Source organism: Belonocnema kinseyi, chromosome 8 (genome assembly GCF_010883055.1).
Source record: "Belonocnema kinseyi isolate 2016_QV_RU_SX_M_011 chromosome 8, B_treatae_v1, whole genome shotgun sequence".
Taxonomy (NCBI): Eukaryota; Metazoa; Arthropoda; class Insecta; order Hymenoptera; family Cynipidae; genus Belonocnema; species Belonocnema kinseyi.
Genome location: NC_046664.1, coordinates 17,147,727 through 17,166,976, shown reverse-complemented (window position 1 = coordinate 17,166,976; position 19,250 = coordinate 17,147,727). Strand labels below are relative to the sequence as shown.

The 19,250-nt window shown below is 26.5% G+C and overlaps 1 protein-coding gene across 1 annotated transcript in view; it reads right to left on the bottom strand.

Moving 5' to 3' along the window:
* Positions 1 to 18,293, bottom strand: part of LOC117178132 (SAFB-like transcription modulator) — a 64,992-nt gene extending 46,699 nt beyond the window's left edge. Inside the window, exons 1-6 of the mRNA XM_033369388.1 lie at positions 17,969 to 18,293; positions 12,763 to 12,847; positions 12,545 to 12,681; positions 10,105 to 10,437; positions 2,573 to 2,594; positions 1,316 to 1,466 (exon numbers count right to left, since the gene is read on the bottom strand). Of these exons, the coding sequence (XP_033225279.1) occupies positions 1,316 to 1,466; positions 2,573 to 2,594; positions 10,105 to 10,437; positions 12,545 to 12,681; positions 12,763 to 12,847; positions 17,969 to 18,091 (851 nt within the window). The 5' untranslated portion in view covers positions 18,092 to 18,293. The remainder of the gene's footprint in view (positions 1 to 1,315; positions 1,467 to 2,572; positions 2,595 to 10,104; positions 10,438 to 12,544; positions 12,682 to 12,762; positions 12,848 to 17,968) is intronic.
* Positions 18,294 to 19,250: the final 957 nt, after the last annotated feature.

Genomic DNA, 19,250 nt, shown 5'->3' with positions numbered 1-19,250 from the left:
AAATAAATTTAAAAAAAAAAGGTCCGAGAAGCTTTTAGTTGTTCTAAAATACGTCGAATCCTTGGATATATTTTGAAATTCCTTCAAACTTTTTAAAATTCCTGAAAATGCCTCAGAATATTTCACAATATCCTCAAATATTTCAAATCCCATTATATTACTGAAATCCATTAAAAAATTCTTTGTAATATTTTTAAATAACCTAAAATATTTTTAATCCTTTAAAATATTTCAAATAATTTGACAATTCTAAAAATTCATAAAAATCGATTGAATAGCATTGAGTAAATTTAGAAAAATTCAAGTGAATTACAATTTTTTGAAAAGAATTCTAATCAATTAATGATAAATAAATAAGAATTCAGGGTGAATTCTAAAAAATAATTTCAAATCCTAGAAACTGTTCGAAACACATCACTTCTCCTGGAAAAATCATTGAAATCCTCGAAATTCTTATAAAATTATGTAAAATAATTTTAAATATCACAAAACTTTCCGCAATTCAAAAAAGTCTTTATCCTAAAATATTTCAAACGTCTTAAAACCCCATCAAATTCATGAAATCAATGACAGATTTCTTGGAATCTTTTAAAATCTAAATTCAATATTAATTAACGGGTCCTGAAATCAAGGTACTTTGGCAACAGCTCAAAAACCGGCATGTAGATAATTTCAACTTACATTTTTTTTGTTTAAACGCACACGATTTTCAAGGATTTAAATTAAAAATCAAACAATTTGGAATATTTCTCTCAAAAATCGTTAAATTAAGCCCTAAAAAAAAAAAAAAAAGAAAAACAAACGTCCCTCTCATCCATTTCTCAATCCTTCTATTGTACTTGCCGGCAAACTAACTTCCTATGCGGCGCATAAATAAATAAATAAATAAATAAATTCTCGTGCTCAAAATTCTGCAGAGCTTCGGCCGCCCGCTGGACACCCTCTTAGCAGGTATACAATCAAAAGTTTGCTAGCCAATTCAGCAGAGTTCTTAACATACTTTTCAGAGTTAGGAATTATGCCTAAATTAAATAGGTACTCGGAAGGTGAAGTTACTCCAGATTTTAGTCAAAATCAATTGAGAAAAAGAAGGGAATAAAGTGATCTTGCGTGTGACCCTGCCGAACAAAGCGATCTTGGGGGAGTCGCGAGGTCCAAAAGGGCATTTTGTTTCCGGTTGGCGGTTGAGTTCGTGGAACTTTGTCGTACGTACACGTGCTACGACGACGACGACGACGATAACATCGTCTCGCTAAATCACTGTGAACCATTTTTTTTTTGTTTTTTTTTTTTGTTTTAGCAATTTGAGACCAACCTCTTGCCTCCTTCTCCGGCGTCCTTGCTCTTGGTCCCGATGCTAGCTCCGGATGTCCCGTCCTTGTTGTTGCTGGCGCTGCTTTCTGCTCTACCGCTCCCTTTAGAGTCTCCCTTCTTGCTATCTTGAGCTCTCTTCTTCTCACCTCCATCTGCAGGGACAATCAAGGTAGCATAGTGGTCACTTGTCTGAGAGAGCCAAAGTCGTCTCCTCTCGCCTAAAAACTGTCCGCTGGCTCGCACACACACTCTCTCTCTCTCTCTCTCTGCTTTCCGAGCCAGCGACATTTAGTGCCCGGAGAACAAATATAAAGTGTGTGGCTCGGTGATAGTGGTGGGAAACGCAAATTTCTTCTCCTAATTAACTAATTAGACTTTTTTTTTTTTTTTATTTTCACTCCAGACTCAAAAGGTCTGCTTGACAAGAAGAGAAACTGGAAAGGGACAATCAGTCAGGGAACTGCGGCGGTTTGGGCCAATTTTGGTTTTGAAAAAAACGTCTAACAACAGCAGCAGGCAGCACACACTACTATGTCCCTAGAGGATATATCAAGATCAAATCAATCAAAGCTTTCAGAGAAAGTCATTCTTGATCGGTGGCATTGAACTATTGTCGATGAGAGTTGGTAGTAAAAGAATTTTCAAAACTTGGTATATATGGGTCTTCGTTAATTCCGATATTCGCTGAGAGACAGACAGACAGAGAGACACTGAGACGGTCCAACGATGCTCTATGCGGCAGGTATAATTAATGTAATTGCATATCAAATTCTAAAAGGTTAACTAACTTAAAGACTAGGTAGTGCTTATTGGCTATAAGTTTTCCTGTAAAGTAAATTTTCCCTGAAGATCCTGGATGGATGCGGATCCCTTGCCCTGATAAGGGCACGACGTAGGAACAAGATGTTGGGATTTGTGATTGTTGAACGACATCGGCGGTGAGACACAACACGCTGCTGCTCTGCTGCATCAAAGCTTCTGGGATGTGGATTCCTCTTTTGAGTCGTCGACTCCTCTCTGCTGCTGCAGCCACCTTCAGCATCTCCAGGTTCCTCGACTTCGGGCTCAGGATCAATCTTCAAAGAGAAGAAGAAGAAGCTCCTCGACGAAGGTGTTCACTTCGAGGACGATCGTTTACCTCGATTCGTTTTGATCGAGATGCGTAATCGAAGCTATTTTTGGGAACTAGGTCTAGCCACAATGGGCTTTACATCTAAATTATAAATACAGTAGTGTATTGACAAAAAACGAGACTTACCCTTCTGCCTGTCTTGTGCCTCCTGGAAAAGGAAAGGGTTTTTTTTTTTTAATATCAATAAATTCTATTACAGTATCCTCCCACTTATAGCGAAAGGCTGGGACATTCAGGGTGGCCGCTTTAATCGAAACAAAAATTCCCGGTTCGCAAACATTTATCACGGTCAATGAAATTTAAAGCATCAAGCTGTATTCTAAACATTTTTCCATTTACAGTAATAAACAATAAACAACAAATTAAACCATTCAAAGTGGAATCACTGAACTCCAAACTTTTTAAATTGAAGTTAAATGTAACATTTTCAAAACTCTAAATTAAAGAATCAAGCAAGAGTGCTGAGTCGGTTATATTAATTTGAGAATGATAACGAGAATGAGAATATTACCGAGGAATAAATTCTCTGAGAATCTCAGAATTTATTTTAATTAATAGAAAATTGCATTTTTTAGTTAAGTCTTGGGTTGAAAATTCAACTCTTTTTTTTTCAAAGTTTGTCTTTTTTATTTTGAAGTTTACCCGTTTTAGCAGAAATTAAAACTTTTTTTTATAAGAATGCAAATGTTTGATTAGAAATTAAGCTATTATATTATTTTCGTAAAAACTCAACTATTTCGTTGAAAATTTGCTTTTTGTTTAAAATTTATATTTTGGCGTTGAAAAATGAACTGAAATATTTTCTGGATGAAATTTCCACTTATAACAAATTTTTTTTTTTAATTACAAATTCATCTGTTTTAGTATAATTTCATCTTTTTGGATAAAAATGCAACTATTTAGTAGAGAATTTAACTATATTGTTAAAAATTCATCCTTTTTGATTGAAAAAATTCCTCTTTTTGGATTGAAAACTCCATTTTTTTCACAGAAACTTTTTTTTTACAAAAATTCAATTTTTGATGTTACTGAGTTAACTTTGTTAAGAAATCACTTTTCTTGTTGAAGATTTATATTTCAAGTTAAAAAGTTAATGAATTGGTTAAAAAGTTTAATTATCTTGTTATAAATTAATCTTTTTTAATTGAAAATTCACCTACTTGGGTCAAAGTTAAGCTACATTGTGAAATTTTTTTTTATTCAAGGCTTACGCCTGGTTGAAAATTTAACTGTTTAGTGGAAAATACTTCTTTTTTTCAAATTCATTTTTTAACAGAAAATGGAACTATATTCTTTAGTTAAAAATTCGCGTATTTTTGTAAAAAAAAATTATTTTATAGTTTAAAATTTTCTCTTTTTTGCGTAAAAACGCATCAGTTTCATGCAAAATTGATGTTTTATTGAACAGTAATATTTTATGTTTAAAAATTGCATTTTTTAAAAGCATATTTGTTTTTTGGTTTGAAGATTTAATAATTTAGATAAACTTTTATTTATTTTTTGAGTGAAAAATCTTTATTTGTTCAAAAATTCGTCTTTTTCTTTTAAAACTCTTTTCTTTTGTTGCATAAATTTCATTTTTTTTATTCAAATATAAACTATGACATCTTTTTGTTAAAAAATATCATATTCTCGGTTATATAACCTGAACTTAAAATCTCGGGAATTTAACAACCCTAAATGAACTTTCAAATTTTTCAAAATTATATTATTTCAAGTAATTTTAAGCTAGACACATTAAACATTGAAAAATAATTTTTTTCTGTAATTAGAAGTTAAATCATTTTAATTTTAATTAGTCTGAGCATCCTTTACAAGCTTCAAAATTTTATTTAAAAATCTTGATTAACCTAAGTGGTTAGCAGATTTCAAACAAAAAATTTAGAATTTTTTAACAATTGGGGAAGACTTCAAAACAATAAAAAAAAAATGCTTAAGAGCCTTAGGAAAATTGAAAATTATTTTTCACTTTGAAAAATTATTGTAATAGAAAGTTCAAGAAGATTTTAAGAGATTTACAAAATTATCAAAGAAACTGCAAGATTTTAGGAATTTTTTTTTTCAATTTATAGGATTTTCCAAGAATTGTACGAAAAATTCTATTGATTTTAAAATATATTCAGAAGTTCTGAAGAAAATGTTGAAACACTTCCATTTAAATTACTTGAAAACATTTCAATTTTTTAATTAATTTTGAATCTTTTCAAAACTTCTAAACATGCCTTAAAATTACTCAAATTAACCTTACAGATCAATTTTAAAAATAATTTATTTATTTATATTTACTGCACTTTAATTATTTTAAAAACTGTTAAAATATAACTTGGGCAGATTTTTCTTCTGAAAATTCGTAAAATTCCCGGTTTCCCGGCCACCTTGTTTTTTATTTAAAATCTTCGAATTTAAAAGCTTCTAATTTTTTAAGCCATTAAAACTGCATTTGTAAATTATTTAATATTAAAATATATGCTTAAAAATTGGAATGGAAAATTTTTAAAGTAAATTTTTTTTTTAAATTAAACATTCTAAACTGAATGATATAATAATTTATAAAAATCACAATTTAACAAATTATTGAAGTTGAACGAAATGTTTATTCTACAAATTATGTAGGATTCACAGTCAAAAAATAAATTCAGAGGTTATTATTACAAATTTTACCAAAGGAATCTTTAAAAAGTTAGTATTTTCTTAGAACTGTTTTTAATGATAAAAATAATTAAATAATCTTAAAACACAGTATTTTCATACACAGTTTGTTCTTACAAAAAAAAAATTATTTTAAGGATTTCAGCCATAGAAAAGTTTAATTTTAAAATTGGAAATAGCACACTTGTACCGAATAATTTTCCTGAAAAACAATCTATTATTTATTCAAATGTATCCATTTTTGAAAAATTGGTAAAGTGATATTTTAAAAAAAATCAGTCCTGAAATAGATTGTTAAAATGCATTTTTTTTAAATTAACATTTTTTTAAATAATTTTTTTTTAAATATCTTCATCAGTAATATTGTTTTCATTTTAAAAATGATAGAAAACGTTTTTTTTTCAGAGATCTGATTCTTAGCACAAAAAGTTCCTTAATAAAAATTAAACACACATTGATCAACTAGAGAATAAATATTAACAGTCACGATATCTTGTATTGCGATAAGTGGGAAGGTACTGTAATTCATCAATTCTATAGATAGAGATTAATAATTTTAATTGAAATATTATTATCGTCAGGGCCTAAAATATTTCAAATTTCGAACTAGTATATTAAATTCAATCTAAAACTTTTTTATTTACTAACATTTTCAGTACAAAAATGTTACATGTTCAACAAAATAGATCAACTCTTCCCGAAATAGTTCAATTTTCAAACGAAAAGGCTGACTTGTTAACAATTTTGTTAAATTTAAAAAAAAATGGATTAATTTTTAACTATATAATTTAATTTTCAAGAAAAAGGCGAATTTTTAACAAAGAATGAAACAGGTGAATTTTTAGTGCAAAACATAAATTTCTAATAAAAAATTTCAAGAAAATAGTTTTAAAAAAAAGGAACTTTAACATAATAGTTCAATTTTCAACGAAAGAGATCAATTTTTAACCAAATAGTTAAATTTTTAATAAAAAAAAAAAACTTTCATCCAAAAAGATGAATTTTCAATTAAATTGTTGTATTTGCAAACTACGAATTTTCTACAAAACAGTGACGTTTTTCCACCTGAAAATATGAATTAAAAAAAAAAAGGCAAACTATCAACAAATCAGTTAAATTTTCAAGGGAAAAGGATGACTTCTTAACAAAATTGTTAAATTGCTAACAAATGTCACGAATTTTCAACCAGTTGAATTTTTAATAAAAAACGGAAGTTAAATTTTTAGTGCAAAAAAATAATTTTTTATTTTTAAAAAAATTAAATTTTCCACTCAGAGCATGAACTTTCGAATATACTGGTAGATCTTTAAAAAAATAAAATTTTCAACGGATTTTAAAGAAAATAGTTCAATTTTCAACCAAACTGATAAATTTTCCAATAAAATGATTAATCTTCAACTGGAATAGTCGAATTTTAAACCATAAAGATGAGTTTTCAACAAGAACAAATTAATTTTTACTAAGATATTTTTTTCAATAAAAACTCAAAAAATTAATGTTTAACCAAACCGAAGAATTTTCAACAGAAACTATGGAATATTTCATTTGAAAAAATTAAATTTTCAGTTAAAAAAAAATTACTTTCCAAAAAAAACTAACTTTCAGGAACAGAAAAAATAACTTAGTAAGAAATAGTTAAATTTTTAAACAAAGCTATGAATTTTGAAGCAAGAAAATTAATTTCGACCAAACAATATGAATTTTCAACTAAAAAAAAAAAAAATATATACATAATTTTTCAACCAAAACTGAACAATAATATTTTTAGTCAAAAACTGAGTTCAACTGGAATAATTGTTACATTCTCAATTTAAAAAACAAAATAATTTACAACCAAAAAAGAAAGAAATTTTCAAAAAAGTGGTTAAATTTTTGGTGAAAAAAAATTTCTTCTCATTCAAAGAAATAACCATTTTTTAATCAAATTGCTCCTATTTACACCTAAAAAATTAATTTTGTATTGAAATCATGAATTTTCTACAAACAAAAAAAATTAATTTTCAATAAAGTAATTTTATTTCCCACCTAAGAGACGAATTTTCAATTAAAATGAGAAAAATTTAACTGCAATACTTGAACTTTTAACTGAAAAGAAATATTTTTAAACAAGCAGAAAAAAAATTGAAATAGTTCAATTTTCAACAAGAAAATATCAAATTTAAACCAAAAATGTACATTGAAATTTTAAGTTCAAGGAATTAATTTTCAACCTAACTGTCGAATTCTCAACTAAAATTATGAATATAACTAGTATAAAAAAAGGCGAATTTTTCATAAGGTAAATAAATTTTCAAACAAGTTTAATTTCTAAATAAATACAAATAAAAATAAAACCAATACCTTCTCATTAGGATGAGAATCTAAAAATTAAATAATAAATTACGCTTTTATTAGATTAAACTGAGATAATCGGAAATTTTTTTAATTTTTAATTTTAAATAAAAAAGTTGAATTCAAGCAAAAAAGACGACTTTTCGACCAAATATTTGAATGCTCATACAAAACAGAATAATTTTCAACCAAACATAGGCATTTTTAACAAAAAGAGATTAAATTTCTACCAGAAGAGATGAATTTCCAAATCAAACCAAATTTTCATCAAACCAGTTAAATTTTGAACTAAGAAAGACTTTAACCAAGAAAAAATCTACCAATTTATTGAATCAGGACGGCCGTTTTTGTCAAAAAAAAAGTTCCCGGTCATTTCTCGGTTCGTTCAGCTGCCAAATTATAAATTTTGAACTTTTATCAATTGTCAAAGATTTGAAATTCCCTATTTAAAGCCGAAATTTTAATTCTTTTCGAAAAATTCCATGTTTGACTCCAGAATTTCAATTTTTTTTCGAAAATTCTCCATTTCAAACCATTTTAAGAATTTTAATTTTTTTTTTAAAATTCCCTGTTTTAATTAATAACTTAATTTTTCGAAAATACCTCGTTTTAACACAAAACAATAATTTTGCTGGAAAAATTCAATTTTCCATTGAGAATTGCTATTCTTCTGGATAACTTCCAGTTCCAACTCAGAATTTGTTAAAAATTGCAAATTCCTTCTTCAAATCTGAAATTTTAATATTTTTCGGAAATTTCCCGTTTCCAAAATTCTTTTGGATAAATACCAGTTTCAACACAGAACTGGTTAAAAATCGAAAATTCTCTGCTTCAACTAAAAATTATAATTCTTTGGAAAAATTTCCTATTCCAATTCGGAATGTTGTTCCTTTTCGAAAATTCGCGGTGCAGGCTAGGAATTTTTCAAAATTCTGAAAATCTGAAATCCTTAAATCCTGAAAAATCCTCAAAATGCTTCGAAATTCTATTTCAAGATCTTGAAACATCTAAAGGTTGTTTCAAATTTTTTCAAATTGAAAAATATCATTAAACACAAAAATTATTCGCAACTTCTAAGTATCCTTTAAAATTATTCGAATTTCAAATAATTAAAAAAAATACACATTTTCGATTTTCCTAGCAATCCTAAAAAACGTTATTATTAAAAAGCTTATAAATTTCATGTTCGAAATCTGCCAAAATCTATATTTGGTTTCAAATTAGGCCGTGGAATATATGCACCAAAATTTTGGTAATAAATTTTTAATTAATTTCGAACTTTTTTCAAAACTTCTAAATATTTCTTCAACTTACTCGATGTTTTCCAAGAATAATAGGTGTTCAATTGTTATTTATACATCAAAATTTAAGAAGTTGACTTACAAATTAATTTTTTTTTAAATAAAACAATTAAAATTGTAATTCTCAAAGTTTCGTTTTTTTTGTTCCGTTTTGAGTATTTTATTTATAATTACTGATTTTAAATGTAGTCAGATATTTGTAAATATTCAGTAATTGTTTTGTTTTTTTTTTAATTGAAAAATTTAAAATTACGTGGTTTAGGAATGAAATATTTTAGACTGAGATTTAATAAAAGCCTTTAATTATAAATATATTATTTAAAAGTTATTTTAAAATTAAAAATAGTTTACAAAGTTTCAATAGGGCGCTTACATTTGCTTAACACTTCCCAATTGACATAGTTTAATTTTTATCGTTAAAATCTGGAAGTTCTAAAATTGTGAACTGATGCCGAATCGTTTTTTATAATCAATTATTATTTATTTCTAAAATTTTTAAGTACAATTTAAATTTAAAAATCATTAATTAATTCATATTAATAGTTCATCAACTAAAAATGTATCACAATTGAAAAAAGCACAATTTAACTAATAAAAAAAGACAGTTGAAATCTAATTTGGACGGATTTTTTTTTTAAATTGTAAAACTCCCTGTAAAAAAAATTCACGGAAATTTTCCGGTTTTTTCCAGTCTCATAAAATTCCCGGTCATTTCCGGGCCCAGCGGCCACCCGGTTGAATTTATCAAGCCAAAAGACGAATTTTCTACAAACCAGTTAAATTTTCAACCGCAAAAAAAAAAGAATTTTCAACAAAGTTGCGTTTTCAACCCCAAAATACAATATTTCATCGAAACAGTTTAATTGTCAAAAAGAATAGAACGCATATGAAAAAAAAAAATAGTTGGATTTTTCTTATTCGGTTCTATTAATACTTTTGTCGCATGAAAAAAATTTCAAGTTCTACTTTAAAATATCAACAACAAGACCATCAAAATAAATGTTCGCTTTTATTCTCAGATCGGTAGAAGCGAATCAAAATTCAAGTTTCTTGCAATATTCAAAATATTACAATTTTATTTCTCAATTTTCACAGAAATAAAAAATATTTGAACCTAAATTTTCGTTCATCAGTTGAAACCCGAGAAAAAGAAGAAAAAAATTTGATAAATAAAAATTTTGATCATTCATAGAAAGAAAGAAAAAAATTTCTTTAAAAAACAATCAAGTTCATTTCTAACACTTTTAAACTATTACTGTAAAAACCAGGAAATTTTGTTTAGAAAAATCAAATTTTAGGCCCTGATTATCAAATAATATTAAAAATTCAAATCTTGGAAAAAGTTTATTAGCGTATTAATAAAAAAATTGGAATTACCTCCTCGGCAAGGAGATTTTCCTCGTCTTCGCCGATGGTTAAATTTATCGAGTCCTCATTATCGATTCCGTTCGTTTCAATAGCTGCTGCAGAAACTTCGACATTCTGAGGAGTTTCTTTCACAGCCGGGACTTCCTTCTTTTCCTTCTCCACCTCCTGGACTTTGGTTTTCTCAATGTCCTTTTCTTTCGGTTCCTCCGCTTTTACTTCCGTTTCTTTGCTGGCCTCCTCCACCTCCTCTTCCTCCTCCTTTGAATCATCGTGATCTGCCTTTTCTTCCTTTTCCTCCGCACCTTCCATTTTCTCTTCCTTTTCCTCGTCCTTAGACTCCTCCTAATAATTAAAAATATGTTGTTTTTTTTTTTTTTTGTTTGAAAACATTATTTAACGAGAGGGTGAACGTAGGTCAGGCGTAGTATGAAATCGGGGGAAAGTCAGGGCGTTTCTATAAGAAATGTAACCCTTAAAGTGCAGTGTGGGTGTTAGAAACCCTAATAGAATTCTGAGCCGGTTATATTACTTTGAGAGCGGTAACGAGAATGATAATATTGCCGAGAAATAAATACTTTGAGAATTTATGAGAATCTCAGAATTTAATTTAATTAATAGAAAATTGCATTTTTTCGTTAACTTTTCGGTTGAAAATTCAACTCTTTTTTTTTAAAGTTTGTCTTTTTTATTTTAAAGTTTACCTTATTTAGCAGAAATTAAATCTTTTTTTTTTTTAAATACAACTATATGGTTAGAAATTAAGCTATTATAGCAATGTGCCGTTGAAAGTTTCATTTTCGAAATTTAAACGAAACTTATGAAATTTATAGAAATTCAACTTCTAGAGTTATGTTGGCATTTTAGAGAATATTTTTGGGGTTGCTAAAGAATATAAATTTTATTTTAATATTCGGTTACATATATAATTATATAAGTGCGTAAATATATTGATATTTTATATATTTAAGTAAAAGACATTGCAGACAATCAAAAAATTGAATTATTTATTTTTAGAATGTAAATAATTCACATTAATATATATAAATAATGCTTGAATTGAACAATAAGAATAAATTCAATTCCCACTTATTTTTTCCCATTTTTAATTTAGCTTAGTTTATTAACGGCTGAAGTCTTGATACATTGTTTGTTTACTATAAAATATAAATAAGTTCTACATACGAAATTTATAAAATATGTTGAATTGAATTATTATCAATCATGATCAAAATTTCAAACTTTGGCGCTTTTATTGGCATCTCAGGTATCTGTATGTTAGATTATGTTAGTTCTGCTTCCGTTTTCTAACTCAATTTATTTGATATTAAAACAGTTTTTAAATTTAAAAAACAGTAAAGTGCACTTCTTATAATTAAAAAACTTATTTTAAATGTAAATTAGGCATTTTCCATCGATAATTATTATAAATATAGCTAAAAATGCTAAAGTTTCACTGAATTTGAAACTTTACATTGAAACTTTCAGTTGAAAGTTTCAAAAAGTATACATTTTTGAAACAGCATACATTTATTTATTAAATTTAATATAAAAAATAATATAAAGGACGAACTGAAACTCTGAATTAAAAATATTTTATTGATAAATCATGAAAATTTTTATTCAAAAATAAAATTAACGGAATAAATGATATATTAATTTAAATTCTTATCAACAAGACTTTCGGATTGAAACTGTTACACAAATCCTTTTTTTAAATAATTTATTTATATTTAGGACAGATTTTTCTTCGAAAAATTCGAAAAATTTCCGGTTTCCCGGCCACCTTGTTTTTTATTAAAAAATCTTCCACTTTAAAAACTTCTAATTTTTAATTTTTTTTTTAACCTTTAAAACTGCATTTTGAAATTATTTAAATTAAAATATATGCTTGAAAATTTTAAATAGAACATTTTTAAAGTGAAAGATTTTCGAATTAAGCATTCTAAACTAAATGATAAAATAATTTATAAAAATCACAATTTAAGAAATTATTTGAAAACGGTTGAAACCAAAGTTGAACAAAACTTTTATTCTAAAAATTATGTAAAATTCATGGTCAAAAAATAAATTCACTGTCATTTTCCGGTCCAGTGGCCACCCTGAACTATTTGGTCAAAAGTTCAACTATTTTATTGATAATTTGCGTATTTTAAAAAGGTTGTTGAAACAGTTAAAAAAAAAACATCGAAAAATTAACTATTTTTTTGATTTGCAAACTTGTCTAAAATTATTTTATACCGCTTATGAAAGATTCTACAATAAAAATATTACAAGATTAAGATTCTGGTCTTTGAATAATATTAGTTACGGAAAAATCGGGTATTTTTTAACATTAAATTTTGCGGACACCCTGTAACTACAATTATAAAAATGAAAAATTCATGTTAAATATAATTTATAAGCAAAAAAAAATATATATATATATTAATAAAATAAGAAATCAGATTACCTCTACTTCTTGTTCTGCCACTTCTTCAACAGGTTCAGAAGCGGCATTTTCTTCACCAGCCTCCTGCCCTTCAGAATTTTCATCTTTTTGCATGTCCGAGGTATCCATGGAATCGTCTGGGTTTGGTAATCCGGTAACTGTAAACATTGATAAAAAACGAAAATTAGACTCTGAATATTTTTCAAAATTTATCCAATTCTTTAAAAAAAAAAACCTACCACTGTTTTTTCTTGGGGTTACTTTCGGGCCAACATATGGGACTATAAGAAACTCCTCCGGATTGTGACCTTCCTCTGAAATTACCTAAAAAATTTAAGAAATAAAATATTTAATTAACCCATTAATAGCTCAACAATTTTTTCTAAAATGAGCACTATTTCATAATTTTATGTATAAAACTGAGGGCATAGAGAGAGTTGTGACAGAAAGGAAGGACTTTAAATGACTCAGGCAATTTAAAGCGACACTCATAAAACTGATAACGTTTAAGCAATTGAATAATAGAAGCTAATAACTTTTGTATGATATAGATAAATGTACACTGAATAATTCTTATCAAAATTATCTCCTAGATTTAAGAATATTTACGTAATTTTTTAAGTTTTATGTTCCTACAAATATAAACAAAAGCGAATCTCTTTTTGGAGCCTAACAATTTTGTAAAATAAAATGTTACGTACAAAATAAGGTAAATTTCAAAGAGTTCAAAATATTCGAATATCAAACATTTTAAAAGAACTCAAAAATTTCTGATTTAGAACAGGGAATTTTGAAACAGAATTATAATTCTGAATTTAAACAGGGATTGTCTTTGTAAATTCCATTTTTATAAATAATTATTATATTACAGATGTTAATTATTGTGAATAATAAAATTACGAACAAGAAATTCTTACCCTCAATTTTCTTCGCTCAATTATTATACCAACAGTTTCGTAACTATCGTTATCAACTCGTTATTTACCTACTCAAGGAAAGTATTCTATTGATTCATTTGAAAAAATTTTCCACTTGTGGACACAATTCTTTTCAACACCTGAATAAACAGACGCTAGGTTTATTGGAGGTGAAGAAATTTGCAAACAGTTTAAACGAAATATTGCTTGATTAAATTAATTAAACTTGATTGCGCACTTTTAATAAAAGCAATTCTTTTCTTCTCAAATTACGATATAATAGTCTTCATTTTGAATCAAAGAAACTATATTTCATTGTCAAATGACTATCAGTTTCTCCAATCAGTAAAAGAATAATTTATTATTATAACCCGCTATAAAATCACTTCACATTTTTCAGAAATGTTTCCTTCTGATTGCGACACCTCCTATAATAAACATGACAAATTTTCATATGTAATTAAAGCTCTGAACAAAATTTGATTTAAAAGTAAAGAATTGTTGGCAAATTAAATGAACTCTTAAAAATTGTGAACACAAAAAAATTGGTAAAATTAGAAAATCAAAAAGATAAAATTCAGTCAGTTTGTTGAATACTTAACATTATTTAAAAAAATATGTATATATTTATCTAACTTGACGTATTTTTTATATTTTAGGGTTTTCTATATATCAAAATCCGCTAGAAAAAATCGACAAAGTCGAAAAGAATTAAAAATGGAACTGCCAAGTAGCTTTAACAATTTTCCAAAAGCCTCGGAACTTCTAAATAAAAAAAAAACACCAAAATTTAAAGATATAAAGTTCAATTCTGCTATTTAACTCTAAATAGAAAAATATAATTTAATTCTTTACATTTACAATTTTATAAATAAATTAATAAATAGTGTTCTCAGAAACTGAATACACTTCTTATTTTTTAAATAGTTCTTTCTTTTCAGATTTAATGTCTGTTCCAAAATTGTATATTTTATATTAATTAAGAATTAAAAGATTTTTTTACTGAACACATTAAATTAAAAAATAAATTATTTTACATATAGGTCGTTTATAATTAATAATTGTTCTTTATTTATCCAAGTATACCTAGATTTTTCTAGGTGTAATTTTCCATACAAAATTCATCTTTACGGGTTGACATTTTAATAGTATTGTAGAAAAATTCAACTATTTTGTTGAAAAATAACTATTTTTGTGAAAATTCGTCTTTTTGATTAAAAAATTCGTCCATTGTGGTAGAAATTTCATATTTTTTGGTTAAAAATTCAATTATTTGAATAAAAGATTCAACAATTTTGTTGAAAATTCAACTATCTTTTTAGATTAAATTTAACTATTTTTTTAATTCAACAATTTCGTAGAACTATTTTGAGTTTTTTTTTAGTTTAAAAATTTATATCTTTTAGTAGAAATTTAATCTTTTGTGATTAAAAATTTAACTGCTAAAAATAATTGAGTTTTATCATCATTCATGATTCATCATTTTCCATAAATCAGTATAAATTGTATACTTTTTGCAAATAAAAAGAAACATTTAATTTTATATGTATTACTTATTTAAACAAAATTTAGCGCTCGAAAAAATTACCTTCCATTTCGAGGTTTATAAAAATTCCCCGACAATTCCAGAGAAGATACAATCTTTGTTTTTAATTCAAAATTGAATTATTTCGTAAAAAATGTAACTGTTTTGCTTAAAGTTCGTATTTATGGTTTGAAAATTCAACAATTGGATTGCCATTGTTTTCATTCTTCATTAACATTTTTTTGTTTTCTTGGATATTTAACTGCTTTATTGAACATTCAACTTTTTGGTTTTAAAATTCATCTTTTTCGATTGGAAATTGAGTTTTCGTAGAAAATTCAACTGTTTTGTAGAAAAATTATATTATAGACTCGAGAGTTGAAAATGCCAGTTTTCTAGTCAAAAAATCATACTTTAAAATTATAAAATAGTTAAAAATTATATTGAACATTAATCCGCTTAAATAAAAAGACTCCATTTTTTGTTAAAAATTGGCCCTTTTTAGTTTAAAAATTAAACGATTTTTTTGTGTTGAAAATGTAACTGATTTTTTAGGAAATGGTTTTTTTTTATTGGTAATTAAATTAAATTACGACTAGAAACTCATCCATTCTTTAAACTATGCGGTTGAAAATTTAATGTAATTTATTAAAAATTCGCCTTTTTGGTAGAAAATTAATCTTCTTGTTTGAAAATTCAACTATGTGGTTAAAAATGTATTTATTTTGTTGAAAATTCAACTATTTGGTTAAAAGATTATGTTTTTTTTTCTTCAGAATTGAGCTTTTTTGTTGTAAATTAATCTGTCTTGACTGATAATTAAACAATATTTTTGGAAAAAATATATATTTTGTTAAGAATTCATCTTTGTGCATAAAAATATAACTGGTTTGTTGAAAATTAATTTTCTTTGGTTGATGATTCAATTTTTTTTTTTGGAAATTGGAACTTATCTTTCCAATTTAACTGTTTTTAATTTAGAATGAAAATCTTTTTAACCTTAATATATCCAATTATACTTTTTTGGGTAAAAATTGAAATGTTTAGTTTAAAAATTTATCTATTTTAGAAAATTTTCAGATTTTTCTTGCATAAAAATATTGACAGTGTAGTTGAAAATTAATCTTCTTTTGTTGATGTTTCAATTATTTTGTTGGAAATTCGAAATATTTTTTTTCTAATTCAAGTATAATTGATTTAAAATCAAAATTTTTTCAGGATAAAAATTTCCAATTATATTTTTTTCTGTTGAGAATCATTAGAATTATTATTAGTATTTTGTTAAGAATTCATCTTTTTGATACAAAATTAATCTGTTTTTCTGGTAGATTCAACTAGTTTAATGAAAATTTTACAATTTTGAACGAAAAATATTCATCGAGTTGAAAAGAAATATTTTTAGTTAAAAAATGCATCTGTTTTAGTAAAAATTTTATCTTTTTTGGATAAAATATACCGTTTTAGTTGAAAATTCGACCTTTTAAGGTTCAATTCAACTGTTTTTTATTTAAAATGAAAACCCTTTCTTGGTTAAAAAGTCTAATAGTACATGTTTTAATGAGAATTCACATTTTTTCGTTGCAAATTTACTTCTTTGGTTGAAAGTTAAACTATTTTGTTGGAAATTCAAAATTTTTTAAAGTCATCCTTTTTGGTTGAAAATGGAACTGATTTTTTTGAAAATTCAACTGGGTTGGTAGGAAATTGACGTTTTGCTGGAAATTCATTTGTTTTATCAGAAAATTCATTAGTTTTGGTTGGAGATGTAACTAATTCGTTGAAAATTCGACCTGTTGGTGAAATTCAACAGTTTTTTAAATATTTTAAATGGAAACCCTTCTTTTGTTAAAATTTATAATATAACACATGTTTTTTTAAAAGAATTCACCGTTTTTTTTTGTTGAAAATTTACGTCTTTGGTAAATTTAACTATGTTGGTAGAAAATTAAGTTTTTGGTGAAAATTCATATGTTTAGTTTAAAAATATATCTGTTCTACTAGAAATTTTATTTTTTAGATAAAAATATAAATGCTTAGTTGAAAATTAATCTTCTATGGCTGAATGAAATATTTCGTGGAAAATTCGATCTTTTCGGTTCAATTTTCTGTTATTTTTCAAGGAAAAATAAAGAAAGAGTGGCATCCCGGCGACAATTGTGAGAAAATAGTTTCGTTTTTTCTCAAAAAACTAGCAAAATAGTGTCTGCTCAAAAAAGTTGACTAGTGCGAGGCCTGATATTAAAAATCTCAGAAAAATGTCAAATATAGCATAATTTTTGATGAAATATGTATATTTTTTATCGCACAATGTAGGTATTAATTGCATAAACCGACAGAAAATACATAAGACAAACAATGATGCTATAATAGTAATGATGCAATCCTAGTATCGAAGCAACGATAACAACCAAATTATTCTATTAGGCCCAACAAAAATGGGTTTTCGACACCAATAATTAATGCATAAAAATAATATAAAACTTTAATTGAAGAATATTACCTTGCTTAAAATTAAATCTGCTCAAAACTGAAGTAACTAAAAGTACTCTAAGAAATTATCAGATAAAACGGATAAAATTAACCTGACTGATTATCAAAACGTGATCAAAGCAAGTGACTTTCTGCAATAAGCATTCCTAGCTTCCAATATCATAAAATTTCCTGAAAACTGATTGAAATAATCTCGGCTTTGATTATACCTATAAAATGCTATGCGCGCATAATCTGCTATAAAAAGGAAGCAATTAAAGGCTACTTAGCGTAATCCTTTTACTAAATATTTCACTTCTCTTTACAAACGCAAAGTCCAAATTTTACAGAATTATCAGAGCATTTTTTTGCAGAAAATTAGTCACGAATAAAATCTGTCCGAAAGAACGTAAATGGGATGATGCTACAAAACGAACGGCGATCGATAAGGTTAAAATGGCGTCAGGACACAGGCCACCACGTTGCAAAAGTAGCGTAATCGTAATAGAGGAATCATTAGAAAAAGAGATATACCTTGGAAAGCCTTTCGAGAAGTGCAGCTTTGTTTCCAGTTTTGTCGAGACCACGTCTCTCTAGCTCGGTTTTAAGATCAATGACACGGAGTTCGGTCAACCTCTTGCCTTCCGTGTCGGCCATTATTCTCGACGACGGAACAAACGAATCACTGCCGGTCGCGTTATCACTGGTAGTCACTCGAATACAGAAAAATCCGTTATTTCACGTCTTTTCGTGCGCAATACAAAATTAAAAATCACATAACAAGTGTTCACATAAGCGATAAAAGTGATTAATCAATCTTATTTAGCGTGAAACATGCACGAACAGTCTAGACGGAAATGGCTCACCTCGCGGCTCGTGCTTACCAGAACTACCAACCCAGCAAAAGAAAACTAGTTTTCCGGTGAGTTCGATCGTGGCTCCATCTGGTGTGGAATACAAGGGTGGGTCCAGAAAATTTTTCTGAGGGTTAAAATTTCAACTGTTTTGTCGAAAATTCATCTGTTTGGCTTAAAATATTCAACAATTTGATAATCAAATTCAAACTATTTGGTTGTAAATATATGTCCTTTTTTTACATTAGTATTTCTTTGGTGGAAAACCATTGATTTTCTCAAAAATCAAACTGATAATTATAATAACGTATTTTTTTGAAAAACCATTTTTATTGGTTAAATTCAACTGTTTTTTTTATTTATAATGAAAATATATTTTGTTCAAAATTCATCTTTTTCGGGTCTAAAAATCGAATTATTCGTTCGAAAATGAATTATTTTGTTGTAGAAAATTTATATTTTAGTGAATAATTTCAGTTTAAAAGTCCTTTTTTTGTAATTCAACTGTTTTTTTTTTGACAATTCATATTTTCGGTTTGAAAATTCAACTGTTTTTAGGAAATTCGGCTTTCTGGCTTAAAAATTCAACAATTTGGTAAAAAATTGAACTACATGGTTGAAAGTTTATGTCTTTCTTTGAAAATTTGTTTTTTTTTTGTATAAAACTTTTCTTTGTTAGGAATGAAACTGGTTGAAAATTAATCACGTATTTTGTTGAAAATCCGCTTTTATTTGGTTAAACTAAACTTTTTTTTATATCAAATTAAAGTATTTTTATGTTGAAAAAATCAACTTTTACATTTGTTGTTAAAAAAACATCTTTCTAAAGATGTCTTTCCTTGGTGGAAAGTTGAAATACTTTCTTGAAAATTAATTTTTTTGATTGAAAATTCATAATTTTAGTTAAAGATTCGTTTTTTTATGGTTCACGATTAATTTTTCTAAATGAAAATATAACTTGC